Below are 27,704 nucleotides of genomic sequence, written 5' to 3'. Positions count from 1 at the left end.
TAAAATAAAATGAATGTAAATAAAATAATGGAATGTGACACACTTTAGTCATACATTTTGCATTTATTTCTGATGAACTGTCTGTTTTCTAAGTCAGACAAGGCCTATGTTAACAAGGAGGGTGTAAATAGGTCAATATGCATTTGGCAATAAAGTGCATAATACAGTAACGCTACATTTCAGTAGCATCTTTTCTACTATATGGGTATCCCAGCCCCTTTGCTGGGAGAGTCTGGCAAGCGAGACTACTACATGCGTGGATGCAATTATTCTCAGTTAACTTTGCACCTATAGTTACTGTATAGGCTACTTTTCTATATTATACACAAGGATGCCATTCAATATTTACACTGATGCCAGTGAGATCGATTTCTGTTTATTTTTGGATGTAACATTGTTGAAAATATATACATATTTTTTTATTGTCTTGACCTTTTTCATGTATGCTATTTGCCGCTAGGTGGCAACAAACGGTGACATTTGGAGATGGATCTGCAGTGCACTATGCTGTATTTGCCATCAGAAATTGTTCATGGCAAGTTATTTTGATCTACCTTATTATACTATCAATGGGTCTACCTTACTTGGCCTAAAAAGTCGACTTGCTATATTTTCATAAATTACCCAAGTAAGCAGCTGACATTTATTTATTATCTGTTTGCAGGACAGGTACTCTTGTGAAATGCAGCAGTCTACAGTTTCATTTGGAGAAGGACATCTAATAAACTCTAAACTAAACTAAACTAAAAAATAAACTGAAATAAACTAAAATGAAATAAACTCAAATCAAATCAAATCAAAAAACAAAGTTTGGGTGGTCCTCCGGAGCTCCAGCTGCACCCCTCCCTCTGTACTGGGAGAAAAGCTGATTTTGTCTCTGCAAGTGCTATATTACACAAAAACTGATTCAAGAGACTTTCATTTCATCGAGTTTTTCATTATGCATGGTGAGTTGCCCTGGCCTATCACGTCATCTCTATGCGCCACACCTCGGCCAGACACTGGTTGGTTTCTTGCTTGCACACTGCAGCAACAAACGGCATTGCGACTCTTGCGAGAAGGGCGAGAGACTCTACTTGACAAAGGTGAGCGGTTAAAGCACGAATAAGACGTTAAGCAAGTTCGATAGAGCTACAGATAACTCTTAAAACGTGAAATCGTGTATTCGCTAACTGTGGACAGTAAATGGCCTAAAATGGCCGGCGGCTAAACAGTTGGCTACGCTAACGTTAGCTTCAACTGCAGAGCTAAGCAGCTAGCTCGCTAGCTGTAAACGTAATTGATTGATTGATCATGTCCCCGGTTAGGTCGGGTAAAATGTGCTACGTTTCTAATAATTAACTATAGTGGTGCATTTTGCTGGGGGAGGGGATGCTCACACAATGGTCCATGACATTTCAGAGAATGGCCTCATTCAACCCGCCAGAGTTTCCTGTGTAACGCTAGCGTTACTTACTACGCTAGCTAACGTCGTTACCGGGTAACGTTCGCGGTACATCATTGTTGAAATGTATTTGGCCAGTTTAATCTCGGGCACAAGATTTGATTTCACTTCACTGCTTTTGTTCCATCCCATCAGTTGTACGTTGACTAACGTTAAATGACGCCTTTCTTTGTGGAGCAGGTGGGAACCTTCCGTGCTGAAACTGTAAAAAGCCATGGCCGCTGGACCAGCGACAATGTGGGATGAGCGCAAGGCCTACGATGAGCTCCTGTACTGGGACGATTTGATACAACAGGGCCACCGCCTCCTTCCGCATGACTTTGATAGGTACAACTGGCTCTACAGCACCCCCACTTCATTATTGTGCTTGCTGGTAGGCAAGCACAATCCTTGGAATCTCTCATACTTATTCTTCTATTTTCTTCTGGTCAAAAGTGGTTTGCCATATCTCCTACAGTTTTTACACTACATAGATATGTGAGACATCAAAATGTTCGGCTCATTGATGACACGTGTGCTCAGAGATGCGTTGCACATTGTGATATTCGCAATAACGTGCGATCCCCCCCCCCCCCAATTCACTAGAATGGGGTTTTGAAATCGTTGGCATTGAATTAGCTGTAGCTCAGAAACCATAAGACCTGCCTCTACTAAACTTCGTAGGTAGGTTCGCAGTCACCTTTTACTATGGGCGAAATAATTACACTAGTTGACCACTAGGTGCCGCTAAAACAGCCCTCTTTACGTTTTGGTCCATAACTTTTGAACCATAGCGTCTACAATAAAAAAAAATCCCTGGATTCCTTGGGTCATTCCGCATCTGCTCATATAGGCCTTGCCTATTTCCGTCTAACTAGATTTTCGAAAAGTGTTTTTTCGCTATTTCTCCTTTCGCCACCATCAGCTGTTAACTCATTGAGTGCCATGGACGAACATGTTCGTCATTTCGTTTAGTAACGTAGAGTGCCAAGGACGAACATGTTCGTCAATTGCGTTTTTTGACGGGGGGATGTCGATCTAAGCCTCTTACATCGCCTCTTACAATATGGGAGCTATTGAATGTGTCTAACCTATTTTACAGAACCCTTAGGTGACGACAGTGCTCTCCCGATTAGACAAAGGCCAGGAGAAAAGAGAGAAGAAGTCATGAGGAAACGGAAATCGCATCGATATGCTTGAAGCATAACGTTAGCTGTGCCTGTGAACAGCAGTCATCTGCTGCCACAATTGAGCCCCATCTGTGTCCGCTGCGATAGCCCATCCATATGATTTAGTTGCCGACACCAGCGTCTTTCTGAAAAGTTACATTATTCTCAGCTGGGAGCCGAGGACACGCTGTAAAAAAGCGGGGGGATGCAGCGGACTTTTCAGTGCAGATCAAACTCAGAGCAAACCGCAGCAGAGACACTCCTCCCACCACGGAGGAGGAGGAGGAGGGGGGTGGGGCACGCAGGGCACTACAGCATACAACCATTGACAGTACACACAGACCCAGGCAGCAGCAGGCTCGATGCATAGAGAGCAAACAAGCTAGAATAGGCTATCTGATGCCCACCAGCAGTAAATCAAGACCAGCAAGAAGGTGTAGGGTCTGCTCACGCAGGGGCCAGCGCTGCTGGTTGCAGCTAAAACATATTTGGCCAAACAAAATTCCTTTGTTTTCACTCTTTTATTGAAGGAAATTATTTTTGAGGTGTCATTATATCAGAAAATATTAGCTTCAGAGTCAGAGTCAATGATGTGCTTGAAATGTTTAATTTCACAAAAGGCTCATTGTCTCAGCTTCTAGAAAAAAATTGCTGTTTTTCGTTAAATCAAGCTATCTTCTCCGGCTCATAACTAAAGAACGGAAAATGGGATCAATAAACTTTTTTTTGCAGATGATAGAAGAGAGTCTCCTCGTTCTTTGTGCGTGTTCGGTGTTTACATAGTAATATCACACAATATTCTGTGGGCCTCGAGAAATCACTGAAAACGCTCTGAAACTCTGGCACTGGGAGCGTCCGTTCTCCAAAAGTGGCTGGCACTCAATGAGTTAATGAGCTGCTAACGTTCGGTTATGCAGTATGCACCTTATGAGATGAGACTACAGACATCAGTGAGACTGGACATCCACAGAGATACACTCCAACTCCGATAATGTTAGACAGACTGTTATAAGACCCTTCTGCCAACTAATTAACCACGCAGCCACCATCAGCTGTTAACGAGCTGCTAACGTTACGCAGTACGCACCTTATGAGACTAGACGTCCACAGAGATACACTCCAACTCCGGTAATGTTAGACAGACTGGTATAAGATGTTACTGGAATAAATCGCAAAAGCTGTCGAGCTGTCCTTTCTGCCAACTAATTAACCATGCCACGAACTGACAGCCGTTTCCCATTAGCTGATATGGCCAGGTGTTGCACCGCACGCTGATCAGTCTGTCCATTCCGGTAACGTTACAACACTGCAAATAGCTTTTATTTATAATGATCAGCTATCAGGTATAGTGCACTTTGTAGTCAGTACACTGCACAAAATAAGAAAAAAAAGTACATTGCAAACATTTTTTTTTTTTTTTTTTAATAGACCCCATTTCGACCAATCGATTGGTCTGAGCTGCGATCGATTTCTGGTCGACCAGAATAATCTTTGGTCGAGGGCAGCCCTAGAGACACTGCACTGCAATGTGCCGGCCCCCATTCCTATACATTTCCTTAGTGCCTACATTTGGCTTGAGTGTTTAGAGAGCAAGAGTCTCATTTTACTGTCTTGTCCCTCTAGATATGAAGACCTGCGTTACTGGTATGACTGTCTGTGCTATGAGGAGGAGCTGAGACATTACCACGACTACGTTCATTCCATCGAAGAGATTGAGGACAACCGGAGTCATGAGGTTTTTGCTTCACCTCTTAAATCTTCCCCTAATGGCATGCTAATCTGTTGGTAGTTTGATTTTAGTCTTTTCACCTCACTTCTGCAACTGTAATCAAAGGCTGAACATCAACCCCCCCCCCCCCCATCAATCTTATTTCTTGTAACAAAAAAAAAGCTATGTCATCGTGTGATCCATGTGTCCCGTTTCCCAATTTTTTTACCATAGTCCTTTTATACTTCCCAGTCCCCCCCCCTGCGATGTGACTATTGCGCATGCGCGATAGTCACATCGCAGAACGTGCGATGTCCAAGGCAAATTAACTCCTCATGTTGCTTGATAAACTCTCTTTAGGGGTAGCCTACTGAGTGAAATGCAGGCTGTCTCAAAGGAGAGAGATGCCCTGCTACTGTACTCGCTCATTCGGTGCTTAGCTTCAACACAACAAACGTCCACAGAGACCTAAATGGAATTATTTTTGCTTACGTTGCGTTGCTGACAGGTAGCCCGTCTGTAAACGATGTGAGTGGGGAGGCGGATGCGTCCAGCTTGGCCATATGCCAACAAACATCCAGACCTGTTCAAAGAGCAACAGGTTCGCGAATGTGATCAATAGCACAATTACATTCCCTCAAATAAGCCGTCAATCAAACGAGTGTTATTTTGTGACAAGCAAACGTTTTTCACCGTCAGTTTGACGCTCACGCAAATGCGCTCAGTACGAGCACAACTTAATGTAAGTCATGACGCTGTTTAGTAATAGGGAAGGGACCTTCTGGTCTATTCATACATTTTTGTGGAGGCAAATTTCAATGGCTAATGAATAAAAGTTGTTATGTAGTTTTGAGCCCATGTCATTCAGAGGCTGTTGGATCATCCTACCTGTCAGTGCAGAGGGGAGAAAAAATAGGCAGCACTGCGGGAGGCAATCCATTCTGTCCAAACATCACCAATCTCATCATGACATCTAGGAATAGGCTATATTTTGCTAGCCAATGCGTTTAGAAAAACATTCTCACTTTGTTCAGACAGTCTTGCTATAGTGTAGCGTTATATTTTACATGATTGCTATATTGTAAACGGCCGTGAGATTTGCTTGGGGAGCATAGTGGCTGCACAGAGAGAGAGAGATACATGCAGAAAGAGAGCGAGAGAAAGAGAGAGAGAGACTCCCCCACTTCACGTCTTTTAGCCAGCCTCAACCACGACAATTTCCTGTTCTTCTGAATTTCAAAATAAAATACATTTGGCGTTTCTTTTAAACTAATAATACCAAAGTAAAAAATAGTGAATACAGTGACATGCTAGACATGTAACACAGGGCAGGAACAGGTTGGTCAAGTGAAAGTGGATCCCTTGATTTAGTCAACCACAAGGCATTTAAGCAACCTGAATTCCTGCAAAAGAGTGAAAGTGAGTGACTAAAATTAAAATGGCTGACCTCAGGCTCATTTAACTTCACAAGATGCATTTACATCAGAAAGCAGTAATTAAAATCAATGAAATCTAATATTTTTCTGCAAATAGCATCACTGGGAGGTTTCTTGTGGCACTCAATATTAGGCGTGGGCAATATATTAATTTTATATCAATATTGTGATATGAGACTATATGGTCTTAGTTGTTGGATAATGGTAATATGGTGATGGGGCATAAATGTTGTCTTTTCCAGATTTTAAAGGCTGCATTACACTAAGTGAAGTTTAGGCTAGTGACATTTTAAAGTAGAATGTCGTAACTCACTCACTTTTTCATGCTTGTAAGTCATGGAAATCCATTGGTCAAAATGTATATGAACCCTGATAGATGGCGCTGAGGCCTACCAGTGGGCCACAGCCCAGTGGTTGAGAAACACTATTAAAATACCGTACCTAATTTCCCCATCAAAATCAGATGGACTCCTCTACAAAGGCACCCAATCATTCTAGAAGTGTTTCTCAAACAGTGGTCCGCGAGTTACGAGTAGATTTCTATTTAATTCCTTTTTTTTACCTCCCACTATCCAATCAGAGAAATATTTACATTTTCTGGGAAAATCAAGGTCAGATCATGATGCCTCTAAAAGACTATATGTATTTTTTCACCCCGAATCCAACGCCACCACCCATGACTCTCTACGACTTACGGTTGTGGAGATACATCCACTCTGCCTGCAGGGCTACAGGACAGAGACAGAGTACAGTGGGTGGTTGGGAGTTCCAAGTTACTGACCAAACACTCTATTTCAGTAATTGCTGTCAGAATATAGAGCCATTTAACACTTATTTGAACACAAAAACATCACTGAATGCATCTTGAAGATGGCAAAAGATAGCCTATTTGACTTTGGCAACATTGTGCATTTATTGAACTTGAAAAAACTTTATTTGAACTTTGGATATATTTGAACTGAACAGGAGAAATAAATGTAAAAAAATAAAGGTAAATGGACTAACTAAAATAAATTACATATATATTTTTTATATCGGTTATCTTGTTTTCATAATTGTGGGAAGCCAAAAATTTTATTAATTGTACTGCTATTTGTCATTTAATTAGCCTGTAATTTGTCATTTACAGTTGAAGTAGTAGGCCTATTGTTTTTGGGGATGTTTTGGGAGTTAGGTGGTCCCCGAGTTTTTTTCATTGGTTTAAGTGGTCCTTGGTCTGAAAAAGTTTGAGAAACACGGTTCTAGAAGTATTATTTTCTTTAAAATACAGCTATTCTGGTAATCTGGTGAAAATCTCAGTATTTTTTCATATCGCAGGCGGGGGGGGGAAATATCGCAATTGTCAGTTTTTTTCCAATATCATGCAGCCCTAATCCATGTCTATAAGACCAGCTCATTTAGGTCACATGGAGATCGCTATGAACTAGAGCCCGACCGATATCAGTCGATATGGCAATATATCGCGATATTTTATTTCCCGATACTGTATCGATACTTGGATGCCAAGTATCGCGATATTTAAAAAAAAAAAAAAAAAAATTGCAGGCCATGCCATGCCAGGCCTCTGCATCTGGTGATTCCCACCCCTAATCGATACTGTATCGATATTTCCCATATTGATGCGTTCAGTAACACTCAACACTAACTAAATTTGTCCACTAACTTATAAGTATAAAGTGATGTACGGTACATATTATTACACTACCTGGGTGGTACACAGTGTGTTGTATCTTTAGCTCTATTATTTAATTTTGAGTAAATTCTGTAGAATATCGCAATATATCGCAGTATGTATCGCATCGCAATATATCGCGATACAATCGTATCGTGACCCAAGTATCGTGATACGTATCGTATCGTGAGATCCTTGCCAATACCCAGCCCTAATTTCTAGTTATTTATAATTATTAAATTCCCGGTGATGTTTACTGTTTCATTGCATTGATGTAATTTTGGACAATAAAGTTGATTGATAAGCTGTAAAACATCCTCCATATATTACATACAGTATCTCAAGTCATATCTTTGTCAAGTGTTATATATTTGAGGGATCATTGCAATTTTTTTTTAAATATAATGGGTATATATAATATAAGAATATCGGCTGATATATCGACATCGGAATTTTTTTACTCCCTGATATCGGTATCGGCATCGGCCTAAAAAATCCAGTATCGGCCGGGCTCTACTATGAACCCATAGAACCGCAAATACACACAACAAGCAAAAGAAAATCAATTTTTATAAAATGGTTTCTGTATCATGATTTTTTTTAAAGGTGTAACAATGTATTTGTCAAGTTCTACTCTGGATTGAATCACTGTTGATTGCAAAACTAACTAGAAGAGCAGCAGAGAGCAGAGTCAGATTTCTTCCATCTACGGAATACGGATACTGTATTTCTATTAGGGATGCACGATATATCGGCAATCATATCGGTATCGGCCAGTATCGGCCGATTTTTTTACATATCGGTCATATCGGTATCGGTCAGATGTTGCAATGTTAATATCGGTTATCATTATCAGCCAAATTCTTCACATTGATATGAAATAATGCAGTAAATCTATGATTTATGGGCTTTTCCAAAGGCTTTGCAAATAAAGAAATGCATAACTTTTTCAAATTCAGTGTTAACATGTGTTTTTCAGTATGTACAAAATGTGATGATCATAAAAATGTGGTTTTATACAGATCATATCGACATCGGTAAATATCGGTTATCGGCCATAACAGCAATGTTAATATCGGTTATCGGCATCGGCCAAAATTTTCATATCGGTGCATCCCTAATTTCTATTGGTTGTCCAAAACCACATGACACAAACAAATGCATTCTATTGGCTGCCCTGGCTCGGTGGCTCCTTTACACTCAATATGCAAAAGAGGAAAATAGGGTGAATGAATGGGAGGCAGGAGACCGTAATGTAGAATGTGGTCGCCTGAATTGATCGCGGCCCACCTGCGGTACCTCCATGGCCCACACTTTTGGAATCACTGGGCTAACTAAAATAAATACTATAAAAATATTTATCTCGATTATCGATTATTATTAGAGATGCACCGATTGCCATTTTCTTGGCCGATTTCCGATTTTTGAATAGTCTGACTTGCCGATACTGATTTTGGCCGATTCCGATTTACTTTCTAAGAACAATAATTGACGGGTTACTTTTTGACTCTTTTTTTTTTACTTTGCTTTAATAGAAAATTAACATTCACATTTCTTATCATTTGCACGAGGTAGGACGATCTCACTCAGAAACATCTAAAAATAAAAGTGTTCCAGGTTACTGGAAACAGCTTTTCTTTTTTGTGTAAATAGACTACAATGAATATAAAACAACCAGTATATCCCACAGCTATCATGCATTTACTTTTCCAAAAGAAAAAAGGAACAGAACAGGGGCTCCAGATGGAAAGTAGCCTATGGCTAAATCAAAGCATATCTTCCCCTATGGTGTTTAATGTTTTTTTTGTATATGTCCCTGCCAAATAAACGAATAAAATAAAATAAATAAACGTCAAAATGTTATCCATGGACAAGGAGTTTATAGCCTATAGGTCTGGAGCCCAGAGACCTTCGAAGCCATGCCCACTCTACAGTTGTGGAATTGGCTGTTATTGAGTACCGGTAGATGAGGAAATGAGTTTGAGTTGACTCACAGAGTCCGTTTTTTTTAATCTGCCATTCGAAAAAAAAATCATCTCGCACAGAAAACCTTGCACACTGGTCCGATGCATTTTATTATTATGTTCGTCGTTCTATTCGTAATACGAAACAAATAGTCCTCTCCTGTATCCACGTTACAACCTGACTGACAAGATAGCAGCAGGCAGCGGTGATGTGGACTGCAGCTGGTCGGGGAAGAGGGGCCGGTGACTGCGGTGAGGTGAAGCGAGCCGCTCAGACTGGAGTGGACTCCAACCTACCCTGGCCCTCCGCGGCTTATTCTCGACATGCATGTGTGACAAACTGCAAGCTTTGTATCGTCTTCACTGACGGTGAAAAATTTCCGCACCGACGAAGACATGCTGTGGCATGTGTGTAGTGGCTGCTTTTGTTTTGGCTGCAACTCATCCGTCTCGGTCTCGCTGCTTTCGGGTGCGCGCATGTCACGTGAAAATCGCCTCACAGAATCGGCTATTTAGAGTGACCGGTGCAGATCACGGTCGAGGCCGATCACGTGGAAATCGGCCATTTCCGGTCACGTGCCGATCAATCGGTGCATCCCTAATTAATATGTTTTCATAATTGTGAGTAGCCAAAATTGTAATTGAAATTAAAAATCAATGAATTGCACAACCTTACTTTAACTTGAGACTTTTCATCACCTACATTGTGTTCATGACTGAAATACTTTGTGGTTTCTCCCTGAAGACACCTCTAACACAGCAGGTGGCACGACGACGGCCGTACGACCGCCACGTGATGGCCAAGCACTCTGCAGTGTATCCCTCCACAGAGGAGTTGGAGGCGGTGCAGACCATCATCTCGCATGTGGAGTGCGCCCTCAAGACGGTGTCCGACCAGTTGGACAAGAAAGACGTCAAAGGAGATTCAGAGGCGGGGAGGTAAGCAAGGCGTCCAAATGCAGTGTTTCCCCTACCATTGCCTTGGAGGGCGGGGTGCTCCCACAATGGGACTGCGGGCTAATTTGGCTAACCACATCTTTTGTTAAGCAGAATCATTCTGAATGGCCCTGTTAGTGTTACATGTGACATCACTGATGATGGTACCCCAGGTCTGCATAAAGTACAGGTTAAACTCATATATATATATATATATATATATATATATATATATATATATATATATATATATATATATATACATACATACATACATACATACATACATACATACACACACATACATGTATACACACACATACATGCATATATATTAATTATCAGAAAATCGAATCCAATATTGAATATCCAGAATCGTATCGAATCGTGATTAATCGATTCGGAACCTTGTGAATGGGAATCGATTCATGAGATTTGAACCGATACCCAGCCCTAGTCTCAACCTGAGCTTTGCCTTCATGGAGCTTCTTTATGGCATCTGGAGCACCAGTCTAGGTCTGATCTCAGACTCCTTCCACATGTTCTTTGACTGCAGCGCTCTGCTGGCCTGGCAGCTTCAGTCATCACCAGGTGGAGAGCCAATGACCGCTTCTCCTACGGCTATGTGCAAGCGGAGGTTCTGGCGGGCTTCGTCAACGGACTCGTCCTCATCTTCACTGCATTCTCCATCTTCTCCTCAACAGTTAAGAGAGCTATGGAGCCTCCTGATGTTCACCATGAGCGCCTGCTGCCTGTGTCTGTAGCCGGCCTGCTGGTCAACCTGGTGCGCATCTTTGTCTTCAAACATGGAGGCCATGGCCACTCCCACTGAGGAGATCCAGGTCATGCCCACAGCCACTCTCTATTTAACGACAGTGTGAACCACGGTCACAGTCACTACCACAGGGCCAAGCATGGAGACGGGGCACAAGCACGGTGGGCACGGGCACAAGGTGTGTTCCTGCACATCGTGGCAGACATGCTGGGCAGCGGGGGCATCATCAGCTCTGCTCTCCTGATACAAAGATACGAGCTGATGATTGCTGACCCAATCTGCTCATGAATCATCTCCATCTTGATCGGAGTCAGTCAGTGCCGTTACTGAGGGAGTCTATCGGGGTCCTGATGCAGAGGGCTCCTGTGCTGGACCACACCCTGCCAAGCTGCTACCAGAGGGTGCAGCAGCTGCAGGGTGTGTCTAACTTACAGGAGCCACACTTCTGCACACTGTGCTCTGATGTTTACATCGGCACGCTCAAGCTGCTGATCGCTCCTGATCTTCACACGGGCAGGAGTGTGGCAGCTGTACATCCAGATCGACGTGGCTGCCATATAGAAGCCCCTCCCCCTCTTCTGAAAGCCCCTCCCCCTCCTCTGTACTCCTGGGACCAAAGCTCTCGTGTGCTGCTGGACCAATGACGAAGCGACTCCATCGCGGGACAATGCGAGGCCAGATGGGGCGGGCAGACTATCTCCCAAGATGCTCTAGTCTGGCGTCGAACTCATACAAACCTGTTTTTTATGAATCTGTATCGGCTGGTGACAGAGGACAACGTCATTGTGTGTAAGTGCCTTGATCAGGAGTCGGACAATCGGAGCCAGATCCCGCTGTTTTCCTGAGTGCAGTCAACTTCCTGTGACATAATCACTCTGTGACTGAAGCCATAAAGGAGAAAAACAATGCTGATTAGGGTGCGTTTGTAAATCCCAGGGTTCGTACAAAGTCTTGAAAGTTTGGAAAATGCTTGATTTTAATAGTCATGTTTTCAAGGTTAGGAATATGCTTGAATTTGAATATCCTCCTTGAAAAGTGGTTGATTTTCAACACACGTTTCATCTACATATTACAATCACTCATGTAAACAATCTTTTTTGGGTGTGATTATTTTTCTCTTGAGGAAGTCTGTGCTCTTTGACCATCACAGAGATCTTTCATTTCCTTTTTATTAATAGACCTGAAATTGTGTCTCACATGAATCATGGGGAGTTTCACACATCATTTTTGTGTCAGCTTTGAAACATGAAGTCTTTTAACTTGACAGTTTTATTTCCCCTAATATAAAAAAAGATGTATATTTTTTTCCCTCCCCCTGCTGTGTCAAGTGCTGATCCCAAGGCGAAAGAGCGCGTCCTGCGTGGGGTTATGAGGGTCGGCTTGGTGGCCAAAGGGCTCCTGCTGAAGGGGGACATGGACCTGGAGCTCGTGCTGCTTTGTTCCAACAAGCCCACCATCGCTGTGCTGGCACAAGTGGCTGAAATGCTAATTGCACAATTAGAGGTAGAAATGATTACTTCTGATGTCCATGTCTTGAGTTGTTTCATTACATTATCAATAGAAGAATTTTCAGATTGTAGATTCTCCTCAAATTAATTGATCAAAGAATGGATGCATATAGAGGATGATGTTTTGTTTTTTAGATATTTACCATCCTAGCTCTCCGTCTCTCTTTTAATAGGTTGTTACGGAGGACAAATATGAAGTAATCCAGAGTCCAGAGGATGCAGCCATTGTTGTGAAGACCACCAAAGAGCCGATCCGGACTCTCATCATCCATCTGACGTCACCTCTGATCAGGACGGAGCAGGAGAGTGAAGCTACTGAAGAAGGTACGCATCTTGGTCTAGCCTCCAACTACCCCCGGCTCTGTCCTGAAGCCCAATAACTCAACTGATCTGTGTTCTTTGATCTGTGTTCTTCTCTGTAAGCAGATCCTGTACTGCTCCACTGATCTGTAATGGTCTTTTAACAGTTCAAACCTTCCACCAGTGCTGTCCATCCCCAGGCTATAGAAATCAGTGAAGCTGTACAGTGTCTCAGTCCGATGCCAGTGAACAACCAATGAATGTTGGCTCTTCACTCGCTCGAGAGTCCCATCGTCGCTCTGTAACAAACTGGCGATTGCCAGCACTGCATTTTGTACATGTTGATGACAATGCCTCAGTCGTAAACAACTTTCTTTATTCTTGTGAAATTGTATCCATGTTTAAAGTGAAGGCTTTAGAAGAATAACAAGTTAAAAGCGCGCAGTGCATGTATCTTATGCTGAAGTTGTACGTTTGACACTAACTGCAGCAAAACTGATCGGCAAGGAGGAGATTTCTTTGGCTTTTTCTGGGAGAATCAAAATTCAACCCGACACAAGCAATGAAACCAGAGATGCAAGTAAATGTTTGTCTGTATGTATGTGTGCGTCTTGGTGTTGGTCGGTGGAGTGTTGGTGTGTCTGTATGTATGTGTGCGTCTTGGTGTTGGTCGGTGGAGTGTTGGTGGCTCTGTTTGAATCAGCATGAACTGTATAATTGATGTGGGAGTCCAAAGTCACAGTGAGGTCTTTTGAGTTGAGTGTCAGGAAGAATAAACTCAAGCTTTACCCCCACTTCAGCATTATGAAGTCTTCAAAAGGCCCATTCTAAGCCTCAACTAGGATCTTAGCCAGGGAGTTGGGTCAGGGAACCCATCAGTTTTGCTGCAGAGTGAAGCAGACTTCCACATTCTCTAAATGCTTCTAATTTACAACTGATTGCCTTCTAGTTTGTGAAGTTTTTTAGGGACGCTGGACCTTTGACCAACTGGACACTGTCTCAGGAGGGGGGCTAAGCAGCAAAACCAAGCCGAGGGGCTGAGGGAAGGGGACGTTCACTGTAGTATACCAAGGACACAGGACACATAAGATAACTACATGACACTATGTAATAATGTTACAAATACTACACTATGTAATGTTATAAATACTACACTATGTAATGTTATAAATACTACACTATGTAATGTTATAAATACTACAAAGTATTTATGACTGTCTCTACACTTGATGCTCTCACCTTCACACACTGTGTAAAGCGTAGCTTGGGTCTGTCATAGAGGATTATCAGACATATGTTGGGACCAAAGATTTACACAATAGGAACTGCGAGCCCCTTTCCCTGCTGCTGGTGCTTTGGGGAAAGCTGCTACTCCCTGAGCTGCAAGACAGAACCAACCCCCTTGGTCAAACTGTACCTTGTCTTCTTACCCCACCTCGTCAATAGAAACGCGAACAGTCAACGATCCGCCGGACGTTCTGGACAGGCAGAAATGCCTAACTGCCTTGGCGTCTCTCCGCCACGCCAAATGGTTCCAGGTTTGCATTCCCGTCCTTACTTGTACATAAAGTTGAGCTCTTAATTCTCTCAATGGTCTCTTTATTATTTTCTCCATTTTCTGAGAAAGTGCAAATGCAAAATTTTAACGCTGCCCTCTACTATTCCTGATCTACTACACATTTGAAAATGTCGGAATTCCATATTTACAATTTCAAAAGATCTTAATTATTGACTGATGTGAAACTTGTTCTGCTGATCCATACCAATGGCTTATGTCAAGAGATTCAGACCAATCATTGGTACGGACACAGATACAGGAATCAGGACATATCAGTGGATGCAGCGTTCTTGATGACTGATATCAGCTTTCTTAAAATGTCCTGTATTGCATTCTCTCTTTCAGGTAGAGCTGTCTCAATTTCAACTGCTCTACTATTGAGGAAATTGGCTACACACGACTATTAAGATCAGATATTGTTTCAACACTAGGAATATTGTATCTCTACAAGAGTTTTTCTTCAATTGTCCGAAATAGGTAGCATTATATGTACAAAGAAAATGTCTTAAAAAATATATATCGGTTTGTACATTTGTTGAATTCGGCGATGGCTCAGTTGTACAGAGCTAACTATACTTGGTAGTCGGGGTCCATCCTGTTGTTTACCCCAAAAGGCACAGGTGGTTGTCAGTTGAGGTCATAGCACTTCTGACTGAGCTGGCTCACGCTTTTGTCCGCAGGCCAAAGTCAACGACCTGAATTCTGCTGTCATTGTGATCCGGATCATGAGGGACTTGTGTAACCGTGTTCCTACCTGGGCACCAATCTCAGGATGGGTGAGGAAACTTTATAAATACAATTAAGATAACGTGTATAAACTAGGCTTGTTGCAGACGCTCTATTCTGCCATCCATTCTGCACGTTTGAATCAAGCAGGTCTATAATAAAAATACGAGATGGTAGGTCCAAGTGGATGTTGAGCATGAAGTGTTGGTTGATTGAGGAAATTCCTAGCCTGAGTAACACTGCAACCAGGTTTGGACCTCAATGGACGGCCGTTTTCAGTTGTTTTTGAGAGAAAGGAAGGCTCAACCTGAACTCTGAGCCCCCGTGCACAGGCATTTAAAATAACTATATAAATAGCCAATCTTCTTGCTGAGGGTCTCATTTGCTGATGTAGGTAATAAAGAGGCATTGGTATTTCATAACTTGTTACAAGTTCCATATATGGACAAGTAGGGGAGCCTCCCTACTTGCATGGCAGTCTCATGTCGCATCGCTATGACCAGTTGTGTGGTGTGGGCACATTGAGGGCAAACTAATACTATTTGCGGTGGAAAACCAACAGGTGCTATCAAAAGCAGAGCAAAGAAGAACAAAGTCGAGCAGCTACTAATGGTGGAAAACTGCTATTTTAGTTCAAAATCCGGTGCTGAATCACTCCATGGCAAAGACCATAGGTTGAGGCGATGTCTCGTCATAGACGCTCGGTTAGCTGGCTCAGCCTGGCTGGGGGCGTGGTCAGAGTGGGGTAAATCCCCCGTTCTATCCATTCAGCAAAGTTAGAATTTAGCTACTAGCCCAGCCCAGGCAGACATGATCGGGGATTTGACCACCGCAGTAAACGCACATCTGAAGAGACGTCTTGTGTTCTGCTCTAGAATCCCCAAACCTGTTGAGTCAGCCGATTGGGATATATGGGCGGTTTTACCCCACTCGCGTGCCAGCCGTATAACATTTTGTGGGCATAGAGACATGCCGACTGTCTCTTTGGATATGACCCACATTCGTGAGTGCAGGTCATATTGAACCTTACTTTCCAAAAATTCGCCCGCCACTTTCACAATTTATATACCCAGCTAGGGTTTTAGAACAGAACAGCATCTCCTAAGTGGTTGATTATCAGTCAAAGTGGTGTGTAGAGTCGACAAACCTGCCAGTCACAGTATTTTACCAGCTACAGGCATGTCCCCAAATCCTGGACTTTAATGTATTTTCTGTACCCTGACTAACCATCTTTATAACCGTATGTGTATGCTCTGTTTCTCTGCTGTGGTCCCCACACAGCCTCTTGAACTACTCGTGGAGAAGGTCATTGTTACAGCTGAAAGGCCAATGGGAGCAGGCTCATACTTTCGCAGAGTTTTAGAGTGTGTGGCCTCTGGAATCCTCTTGGAAGGTAAGCTCTCCACTTCTCATCTCGTCTTTTAACACCGACATGACCATCATAAGACTCATTAAACATGCTCTTTGCAAAGATGGCCCCGGGATTAAAGATCCGTGTGAGAGAGAGAAGACCGACGCCCTTGGACATCTTACACCACAACAGCGTGAAGACATCACTTCCAGTGCTCAGGTAAGACAGTGCTCATGATAACATGTATTGTATAATACATAACATGTATTGTTGAACCCCACAAATTGTGCCTAACTTTGACGTTCCCCTTAGCACGCCTTGAGGCTGTCTGCATTTGGACAGATGCACAAGGTGCTGGGGATGGACTTGATTCCTCAGAAACCACGGAGGTTAAGGAGCGACAAAACCAAAGATACCACAGGTACCTGGCTAGCTGCTACAATAATGATCAATCTCCCTTCCCGAGTATCGTCTCCTCATTTGAGAGACCAATATTGTGTCCTTGTTTGTTTTTTGGTTGTCATCCATTCATTGTCAGTGTCACTGAGTTTATAATGACAAACTTGTTTGGATTATAATAAACCCTATATAGTTCAAGGACCATCAAACACTCACAGGGTGGAAAGATCTGTTCCCAGCCTTGTGTCTATTGTTTCTCCAGCCCAGGTTTCATCTGATGGACACGTCAGCTTGCCGGCTAAGAGACCTTATGCAGAGGTGGATAAAGGGGGGGATGACACCCAACTCAACAGCAAGCAGAGAAAGTTTCTCAAATTCCAGAAGAACCAGCGCTTTCAGAGGAAATGGTCAAATGGTAAATGGATTGTGTTCATGCAACACACGCCTACATTCACACACACATTAATACACCGATGGAGGCAAGCTACCACACAGTCGCAGGGTGCTGGCGCCAGTGTTGTAGTCAAGTCACTATATCTAGAGCCTGAGGCGAGTATCTGAGTCACCAAAGAAGAGTGTGGGTCGTGTCCCCATTACTTGATTCAGAGTCTTGGATTACTGAATATGAGCGTGAATCTACGTTAGGTGGAACACACGTGCCTGCCCTTGCACAAAATTGAATAATAGGCTCTTTCATACACAGATCGCGCAAAAATTGCCGTTTAGGAGTCCCGTAAAGCCAGCCGCCTCGCCACAGAAATTGCTTTCACACGAGCCAAGCAGCACGGCCACATTACCGTGCTGCTCTGTACTTTCAGGTGAAATCCCCTGCTCCCGCATTGAAAGGCGAGCGGAGGGATTTCCTGCTCCTCCTAGCCCAAATTAATATTTTCATAGGTTAGTGTAGCCTAGGCTACTGTATGATGAACGAATTCATTCAACAAGACTTCCCTCCTAGTCCGCTGAGCAGGGAGGATAGTGCACTCGCATGGTGGGCGGGCAGATCGATATGGTGTCCTACTAAAATTGGAACGATACACGACCGCCCGCATATCAAACAGCTGCAGTCTGCATAACGTTCGTCGGGGGAATAGTATAGGCTATAAATGCACATGACTACTTAACGTTAACTAATGTCAACATCGTTTGAGCATAAAGCGTAACCGCACGGAGCATTCCTCCTGGCGTCCCTGCAGTCATGATTGTATAGGCTACTTTTTTTTACTTTCACTACTGCACTTTCTTTATCACATGAGGTGATTTCCCCTGTAATTTTTTTATGAATGAGCAGACCATTCGCACCTTTTCCGGCTCGCTGCGACGACCTTTCAAGTGGAGGCGGGTTGCCAGGTAACCCGGCGCTGTTACTACCTCCTGTCGCGGGACAAAAGGCGTAAAACAATTGTCCACCAAAGCGCATTCACGACTTTCACATCGGAGGCGCTAATTTTCCGTGCATTTTTCGGCTTTCAAGGCCGGTGTGAAAGAGCCTACAGTCACTATAGCTGTCAATATTTTATGCCAAATTATTAGGGCCTTTTACAAAAAATGAACAAAAACAAAAAAGTACCCATTAACAAGTGTGAGTCCTCGTCTCCAACATCCGAGTCTGAATGTATGAATGCTTGAGTTCAAGTCTGTCATCAGTGCTCAAGTCCAAGTTGAGTCACAAGTCCTAAAAATGAGTCCAGGATTCAGACTCGAGTACGACTCGACTACAACACTGGCTGCCGCAACCATAGGAAGCAATTTGGGGTCAAGGACACACAGACTGGAGGAGCCAGGGATCTAACCATGACCTTCTGATTAGTGGACAACCTGCTCTATGTCCTGAGCCACAGCCGCCCCCAATCATGTTCGTAATGGACATCAAAGACTTAGGTATTCGTCAAGCCATTCATATTCACTTTTGCTGTCAAATGAGCCACTGTACACCATACAGTATATTCAAATACAGCAGATTGTCCGTACGTACGTCCGTACGATGTTCATTAATGCGACATCTGAGGAACGCTTTGATGGAATTTCATCAAATTTGCCTCAAACATCGACTTGGACTCAAGGATGATCTGATTAGATTTTGGTGGTCAAAGGTCAAGGTCACTGTGACCTCTCGAACGCCATTTTCAAGCTTGTTAACGCGATATCTCAGGAATGCCTTGACGGAATTTAATCAAATTTGTCTCAAACATCGACTTGGACTCAAGGATGAACTGATTAGGTTTTGGTGGTCAAAGGTCAAGGTCGCTGTGACCTCTCGAACGCCATTTTCAAGCTTGTTAACGCGATATCTCAGGAATGCCTTGACGGAATTTCATCAAATTTGTTCTAGTTTTGGAATTGGACCGCATTTCCATTAACGTTACTGCACTTGTGTGAACACTTTAGTGTAATAAAATAAAGTTATCTGTAGTTTACAGGCAGCATTATCACCACTAGCGTTAAACAGTTTGTTTTTGATGAGAAATGAAACAGTAAGACAGACTCACCCGCTACCGATATTGAAAGTGGGGCATTTTAACAGGAACGACTGGACTTTTGAGTCCTGCCTCAAGTGGCCATTCGAGGAATTACAGCTTAAACAAAGACTTCCGCATCTTCAGGGGAAAGGGGCAGAGCTTGCCCACTGTTCAAAACACATGAATCTTTGGACAGACATACTCACACATCGTATGACATGCAAATATTCATGACTCTTGAGTAGTCAGTGAGTCCATGTGACACACTACACAGGCTAGCTCCTATATCTAGTGTTTTGCAGTGTTCCACATTAAATGAGTCATTTGCCCCTGCGTGTGGAAACTTAGGATACTAATACAATTATTTTATGAAAATGTACTAAAGATTAGAAAATACATCAAAACAGCCACCCGACGGTCATTTTCACTTGGTGCATTGTAGAGCTAATGTCTCTAAATTGATTGAACTCGTGTGCTCCTTTTGCCTTGTAGTATTGATCTCTCTTTTGCCTTTCTCTGCCTGTGCATTCTCCCCATAGTCTCCGATGATCTGTGTATGAATGCAGTGATGCGTCTGAACCAGTACAAACCTGGTCTGGATTACCGGCTCACATCTCAGACGGGCCCGGTCCATGAGCCGGTGTTTACCATGGCTGTGGAGTTGAATGGGAAGACCTACGAGTCCACAGGGCCGTCGAAACGGGCTGCCAAGCTGAATGTCGCCACCAAGGCAAGACTCTTGCAGATTCCAGAGAGATAAAATCCCCTTTAATTGCTATAGTATTCAAAACTAGCATGCCAGGTTCCCTACACAGCATCCAGTTTTGTGCCATGCAGTGAAGGTTCCCTGAAACACAGGGTATTGTGATTGTTGTCTCAGCCTCTCTCCACTGTTGGAGATGTGTCACTCCTCTTCTGCTATCACATGTTGGCTCTTGTCTTTCACAGGTCCTACAGGAACTGGGTCTGCCAACTGGTTCAGAACCCAAGGCAGAGTCCAGTGGTGCCAGCGAGGGAACAGAGGAATCGGGAAACGCTGTTACCACAGGCTCTACTGCATCAGAAGATGTATGTACCGGTGTGCCTCCATCTTGACTGGTGTTTAGAACTCAATATCCCCTGTAGCTACAACGGGCCAATGATATAATGGCCACACGCATCATGCAGATGTCTTTTGAAGATTTCTTCTTCTTTTTTTATTTTCTTCTTTTTTTTGTTCGTTTGTTTTTATCGGATTTGTCTCCTATTTTCTCCCCAATTGTACTTGGCCAATTCCCCCTGCTGTTCCAGTCACTACTCCACCCCCTCTGCCGATCTGGGGAGAGTTGTAGACAAGCACATGCTTCCTCCGATACATGTGCAGTCGCCGGCCGCTTCGCTTCGTCTTTTGAAGATTTATTTTCTTTCCCTCTGTCTCTTTGTTTCGTCAGCAGACACCGTGAAAACTCCAAGAAAATAAAGGACATAAAACGTTCAAAATATACATCTCTTTGTCATTTTTAAAGTCTCTCAAGTTAGTGTCCATTGATATACAAGCCAAAACACGTTAGCACAACAGAAATGTGCTGGAATCAAATACAATTACTGAAATCGTATCACATTGTCCATGTAAAGGCACATCAACAGACACACAAATACAATGACAATTATGTGCACCTGTTGGACCACGTGCAGAATGGTTATTTTGGGGCGATAGGTATTTCTTCTAAAGCAGCCATGTTGGTTCTGACACACAATTCCATGGTCATGCACTTGACTTATCTCTGGTCATGTGATCCGTTACACTTTCAACACCTTAGAAAATGTGCACAATTTTTTTTTATCTCACCAAACAGGATAATTTAAGGTGGCATATTTTGTACCTTTTTGTAATGTTACCCTTTTATCTTATTTATATTTATTTTATTTTATTTTTAATGACTATGGACTCATAAATTTGACAAACATCTCAATGAAACATGTCTTTAAGACAGTTACATCCCTTTTTTTAAATGCCCCATACAATAACTCCCTTTTTCCCAATGTTTGTTTCACTAGGGCTGGGCGATATGGAGCAAAAATCATATCTCAGTATTTTTAGGGCTGAATGGCGATGCAGGATAGATATCTTGATATTTTCTACGAAGTGGGCGTAATGTCCAGTTGTCAGCCAAAGCCACATGTGAGATGTCGCAAGCATTTTTATTAAAGCAACTGATCAAAATAAAAGGCAAAAAATTGGTTTCCTTCACTGATTATTGGTGCATTCACAAAATATTTACACAATGGGATTTTTGATGTTCAATGTGGTTATGACTTAAGTGGGTAAAGACAAGTAATAGAACAGTTTGGTTAGTTCAGAAAATGCCGTCGCTTGACTGTAATGCAGCCTTTAACACCAGTAAAAGACAACACTTATGCCATATTACGATATCCAAAATGTAAGACAATATCTAGTCTCATACCATGATATCGATCTATTGCCCAGCCCTAAGTCATAGACTAAGAACTCGGTGGTGAATTGGTTTGCTTGAGTAAAGCAGGGGTGTCATCGTGGACTAAGAAGCTACTTTTTGCCCCCTTGCTATGAACAGAGTGGCCAGGGTCCCATCTTGACCAAGCACGGGAAGAACCCAGTGATGGAGCTGAATGAGAAGCGCCGCAGCCTGAAGTATGAGCTCTCTGCTGAGACAGGCGGCTCCCACGAGAAGTGCTTCATCATGGAGGTGAGTCGGCGGTACCACACGTTATGCAGCAAGCTTCCCCCCCGCAAGAAAGATTAAATCTGTCGGGTTTTTGTTTTCCCGCCTTTTGCTTTCCATATGCTGTATGTCAGGGTTCACGTGGGTCATTGAAATCTTTGAAAGTTTGTGAATTTGAGAAATAATCAAGGCCATAAACGTTTTTGAAAATGGACACAATTAGACATGTCATTGAAAGTGCTTGAATTTATGTAGAAGGCAAGAGACCACATAGTCTGCCATCACTAACACACATTCACTCCTCTCTCATTGTTTGTGAGCTTCTGTAAAGCCTGCTAGTTTTCATTATAAAAATTCTAACTAATTATTGGATTTGAGGGAATTGGGCCTGAAAAGTAATTTAAAAGCCATAGAATTTGATGTTTAAAAAGGTGTGGGAACCCTGCTATGTATAGAGAGCTTTAACAGTACAAAAGCTGAGCTTTTGAAACCTGTGTTGTGGTCGCACAATGTCCAGGTTCTGCCATGCATTAGCATTCATATCTGAATTGTGTGTCTATATTGCATAGACGAAGAAAACTGTAATCTACTTGTGATTTTTATGTTTGTGTAATTGAATTAGACAAGAAAGTAAAAAAAACAAGAAGAAAAAAAAGCATGCACATCCAAACACTGAAAGACATGGTGCAGGACTGAAGTGCAACTGAAAATAACAAATTAAAATTGCACACTCGTTGCTGCTCCCACCATTTATTGGTATTACCACAAGTGTGACATTTCGGGCAAAGACCTTCCTTAGACATGAAGCAAGTACAGAGACACACCTTCAAATGCCTTTCCAGGGGGGTCACCTGACTAATCATGTGATACACCATATACAGTACATAGTCAAAGGATGCGTGAGGAAAATTGTTTGACAATGTTCCTTCTCTCATTCCCATCTTATTCAATGGTGTGTTGGAGCAGCAGAGGGAGACACATCCATACTTCGGCACCAATGCCCTGTTGCGTGGTGTGTTTCCCTCCCCATGTCACAGGTGGAGGTTGATGGGCAGAAGTTCAAAGGGAGAGGCTCCAACAAGAAGGAGGCAAAGGCCTACGCTGCCCTCGCTGCCCTTGAAAAGCTGTTTCCAGATGATGCTGGTGCGCCGTCCAGCTACAGAGATCCCTCAAAGAAGAAGGTCACATACACCGACATGGTAATTCTAGTTCCAAGTCTTAGCAGCCATGTCCGTTATCCGGGCAGGCCTGATGATGGCACATCCATTTCCATCAGATTCCCCTCAGTTTTGTTGGGCAGACAGATTTGTCACCCTCCGTCCGTTTGGCCAATTGGAAAAGAGGAAGCGCTCCTAGGTTTGCTTTGAAAAATGGAGGCGAACACCGAGGGCTTGGAGTTTTATGCAGTGTATTAATGCAGTGTATGCATACAGTTTTATGCAGTGTATTAATGCAGTGTATGCATCCTGTTGTTGTATGGCTCATCATCAAAGGCTTTACAAAAACAAAGAGGAAACATTTTAAATTAATGCCCGCTACTGTATAATGTTGGGATGATTGTAGCTTTTCCAGGTCAGTTTTTATTGAATTTATACTATATAGTCTGACGTTAAAAGACAAGCCAATGGACAGTATAGTCGCTCCCTAACTCTGCAATGAATCCTCTGACACATATGCTACTGCATGCACATAGCCACACAAGCATAATACTCCTATCACAAAGTGATTGATGTTGACAGTTAATCCCCTGCAAACTCCCGCTTAATTAACAGCACATACCAGGATTTGGCACGATCCGAGGCATCCCTTCAGACCCCGGGTCCAACAGCTGGGGTCGAGGCAGAGGTCGAGGCAGGGGCCGAGGCAAACAGATGTCTGGAGGAAACAACTACAACAAGAGTAAGGAACACTACTTCTCACGAGCTTTAGGCCTTGTCTTAAATAGGAAAAATTGTATCCTTTAAAACACTGTTCATAAGCACCTCACACATAGATGGCACTTATTGATCCCCTTTGTTGAAATTCAGGTTCACCTGTGAGCAATGTAAAAGTAATTTGTTTCCTTTGTTTTAACAGCCAACTACAATTATGGGAGCAGTGCTGGCACAGGTTTTCGTAAGTGTCTACTACTTGTCTCAATTGTCTCTATTAGCTCTATGTTTTCATTTGGGCCTCCACTCAATTGCATGCTAAAATGGCATGGTTTGCAAATAAGTGTTTATGATGCAGATGCACTACAAATATTCAGAGTTAGAGAGAGAAAAATTGCAGTTTCCTTCATGATCAATCTCCAAGCATCTTTTTGTGAAACATAATTTTAATACATGGCTATGGCTTTAAGCCACATACAGTAGACCACATTTTGATCATGAAGTTGCACTATTGTTTGCTAAGTTTGAAATTGTTTTATAGCAATGGAAACATTTCTTAATAGAAAACCTATATTCAGAAAATCCCTCTGGGCTTTGTCATCAGGTACCTCATCTGCAAGGTGCTTGATTCACCTGAAGGCATCTCATAAGTACTAATTGGCGTTGTCATCAGTGATTGCATGTCTCAAACAAATGCAGCTCTCAGGTCTCGGTTTGTCTAGGTTTTCATGTTGATAAACTGATTTGTGATTTCTCCCATACAAAGTACAATTATCTAGCTAACAGAAAGGGCAGAAACTTAGTTCAAATTTGAACTCAGATTGATATTTTGTTCATTTTACAGTTTGATTATGGTAACAACAACAAAAGTAAGGATCATTAAGTGAGTTTTCTTCATGGAAAGCTGGAGGGTCTTTTCAGTGATATGTGCCACTTTTTTAAACCTCTTTCAGATAAGCCATACGCTAATAATTCAGCAGCAGCAGCACCCAACACTACATCCACAGGGGCCGACTCCTCCGGGGCACCTGACACCACCGGCTATGGCACCTTCTACCCCGAAGGGTGCACCTATTCTGCGCCGCCCATGTCCGCCACAGTCCCCTCCACCCCTACCCCCACCCCCACCCCCATCACCTCCACGCCAGCAAACTACCAGTCAATGCCTCCTCCCACGGACCAGGAGAGCCCCTATAGTTATGGCTATGGGGACGAGAAGAAGAAGCTGCTGACCCAAGGGAACCAGGTGGCAGGTCAGGGCGGCGCCCAGAGCAAAGACTACTCCATGTACAGCACAGCGTACCCCAGCTCCGTCACAGGGGGCCAAATGTACAACAACTACGGTGAGGATAGAGAAAAGGCCAACCAACAGTTCCCATGCACACTTATGTACCGAAGCCTGTTGAGGACATGTATTCATATTTTTTACACCAATTTCCTGTGATAAGGGAGTCAATTTAATATTTTGAATTTAGTGATTTATTTAGGTATTGGCTTATTTGTCATCTCAAAAAGACATTTTTGTTTTCCCAGGATAATGAGGGGGTGAGGGAGGGAGATAATTTGTTTCCTATGATATATATATATGTGGCCAGTTTCTTTATGGTCTGAAAAAAGCTGACTGTGCATCCTGGTGTCATCTGTCCACAGGTTGGGGAAACCAGACATCCTGGGACCCCCAGCAGGGCCAGGGCCAGAGCCAGAGCCAGAACCAGAACCAGAACCAGAACCAGCAGGGCCTCAGCAACGTGTACCAAGGGCAGGCCTACACAGGACAAGACCAGACCACCTACCCTGGATACGGAAACATGAATTATCAGTAAACGGCTCATAATATACAGCATTTCTCACCTTACCATGTCATCTTTTCACCCTTCTCTTGGCGATGATCCATGGGATGCTACTTTTGAAATTAGATAAAACGATTTTCCTCATGTCTGTTGATTCCCAAGCAAGAATTTTGATTTGTTTTTCTTACAGGTCTTGTTACTCTTGTAACTCCCTTGTCAGTTAGTTATTTTACGCTAGGTTAATAAACAATGTGAATCTTTTATGTTAGCAGAAGCAAGGCCATCTTGGATTATAGTCTCTCTGTTGTCTTTAATTTACCATCATCCCTGTGAATGTAAAAAGAAAAGGGGGGGGGCATATCTTGGTCATCATGTTGTCCTCTTTAAAAAAAAATCATGGTTTTATTTTCTAAATAAGGATGATGTTTTGTTTTATAATGTAGTGTATCGATATTATCAGTAGGTTATGATTTTGATTTTAAGTAATTATGTAATTTTGAACTGAAGATGTGTTAATTTCTATGTTGGTCATAAATGCTCTAATCTTTTCTTGTTAAAAATAAATTACGTTTATTTTGGAGCAAAGTAGAGATATCGGAGCTTTCATATTGAATTGGGTTCAGGTCTGCTTGGCCTGCTGTTTGTTGATGGATCGTGTATGACTTGACAGGACTTTGTTACATTTGAGGATTGTCGGTTAGGGTGACCAGATCCCAACAAACCAAATGTGGGACAAGTTTGTATGGGACAAAATGGGACATGTTACCAAAGCTGAGAAGGGCTGCAACTAACGATTATTTTCATTATCGATTAATCTGTTGATTATTTTAGACTAATCGATTATCGTTTGGTCTATAAAATGTCACAAAATGGTATGTCAACTGCTTTTCCCCCAAAGCCCAAGATGACATCCTTAAATGTCTAACTTGTCCTGACCAACAGTCCACAATCCAAACCAGTTTACTGTCATAAACGACTAAAAAGTAAAAATATTCCAATTTAACAAGCTGGAATGAGATAATTTGATATTTTTTTCCCTTCTTAAAAATGAGTCTAGGATTAATCGATTATAAACAAAATAGCTGCAGACCAATTTTCTGTTTATCGACTAATAGTTGCAGCTCCATTGCTGAGAAGGTAGTCTAACATTTTGACTTATTTGTATTCTGCCCCTGCGAGCAGAGGTAGGGACTTGAGACTTGGTGACTTGGACTCAAGTCCCTGTTTTGATGACTTGTGACTTGACCAAAATAAATGACTTTAGACTTGACTTGGAAGTTAAAGACTTGTGACTTGACTTGAGACGTGATGAATTGTTTGTTTTCGTCAATTTAAATATTAACATGTTCATCATTGTCAAGTGTCTGTAAAGTTATTCGGTATGCGAGTGCAAACTGGAAATGGCATTGTCATGATTGGATGATGACTGGCTGTCAGTCACGCTCCTCTCACTGGATGGTTTTGTTTTTTCAAGGAGAAGGCACTTAGGTTAGTAGTTGGTCGTCGTTACTTGAGAAGAAATTAAATAAATACGCTTTTATAAAGTTATTTTTTGTTGATTGCATTTATTTAGCTTTTAGCTGAATATCAATTACAATACATTCAATTAATTGTCATACATTTTGAAACCGGTTAGATTGTACAATAATATCCCTATTAGACAGGTACTAATACCTTCATCTTTTTTCTTTAAAAGGAAGGTAAGACTGCATTATCTTGGGTGGGGAAAAAGTCACTTGCCTTAACTAAGGACTTGTCTTGACATAACGTGGCATGGCTTGACTTGCCCAAAACAAAATGAGTTCTGACTTGCTTGAGACTCAAAGTGACTTCGGACTTAGTTGAGACTTGGACCAAAGTGACTTTGTCCCATGTAATAGGCTACATTTAGATCAAAGAACATTATTATGCATTAAAATGGTTCATACACTTTGTCCTTAAACAGAATTTCACTCAATGGTGTTCCTGCTCTTATACT

At 42.4% G+C, this 27,704-nt stretch overlaps 1 protein-coding gene and 1 pseudogene across 2 annotated transcripts; both read left to right on the top strand.

The window, feature by feature from the left end:
* The first annotated feature begins 954 nt into the window (after nucleotides 1–954).
* Nucleotides 955–27,265, top strand: ilf3a (interleukin enhancer binding factor 3a). The gene is made up of 20 exons (XM_083655955.1): nucleotides 955–1,085; nucleotides 1,625–1,771; nucleotides 4,216–4,327; nucleotides 10,118–10,311; nucleotides 12,412–12,586; nucleotides 12,765–12,915; nucleotides 14,338–14,429; nucleotides 15,130–15,225; nucleotides 16,457–16,568; nucleotides 16,648–16,745; nucleotides 16,839–16,947; nucleotides 17,188–17,340; nucleotides 19,924–20,114; nucleotides 20,333–20,452; nucleotides 21,958–22,089; nucleotides 23,103–23,264; nucleotides 23,838–23,964; nucleotides 24,142–24,180; nucleotides 24,890–25,279; nucleotides 25,587–27,265. The coding sequence occupies exons 2-20, from the start codon at nucleotides 1,659–1,661 to the stop codon at nucleotides 25,757–25,759; spliced, it is 2,739 nt and encodes a 912-aa protein (XP_083512081.1). The 5' UTR covers nucleotides 955–1,085; nucleotides 1,625–1,658; the 3' UTR covers nucleotides 25,760–27,265.
* Nucleotides 10,737–11,727, top strand: LOC310793437 (zinc transporter 7 pseudogene; annotated as a pseudogene). The gene has a single exon. The product of its transcript is annotated as a zinc transporter 7 pseudogene (transcript).
* Nucleotides 27,266–27,704: the final 439 nt, after the last annotated feature.

Source organism: Poromitra crassiceps (assembly GCF_964638095.1).
Source record: "Poromitra crassiceps genome assembly, chromosome: 19".
In the NCBI taxonomy this organism is placed as follows: domain Eukaryota; kingdom Metazoa; phylum Chordata; class Actinopteri; order Beryciformes; family Melamphaidae; genus Poromitra; species Poromitra crassiceps.
The sequence above is the reverse complement of the archived record's forward strand: the minus strand, read 5'-3'. Positions and strand labels throughout refer to the sequence as shown.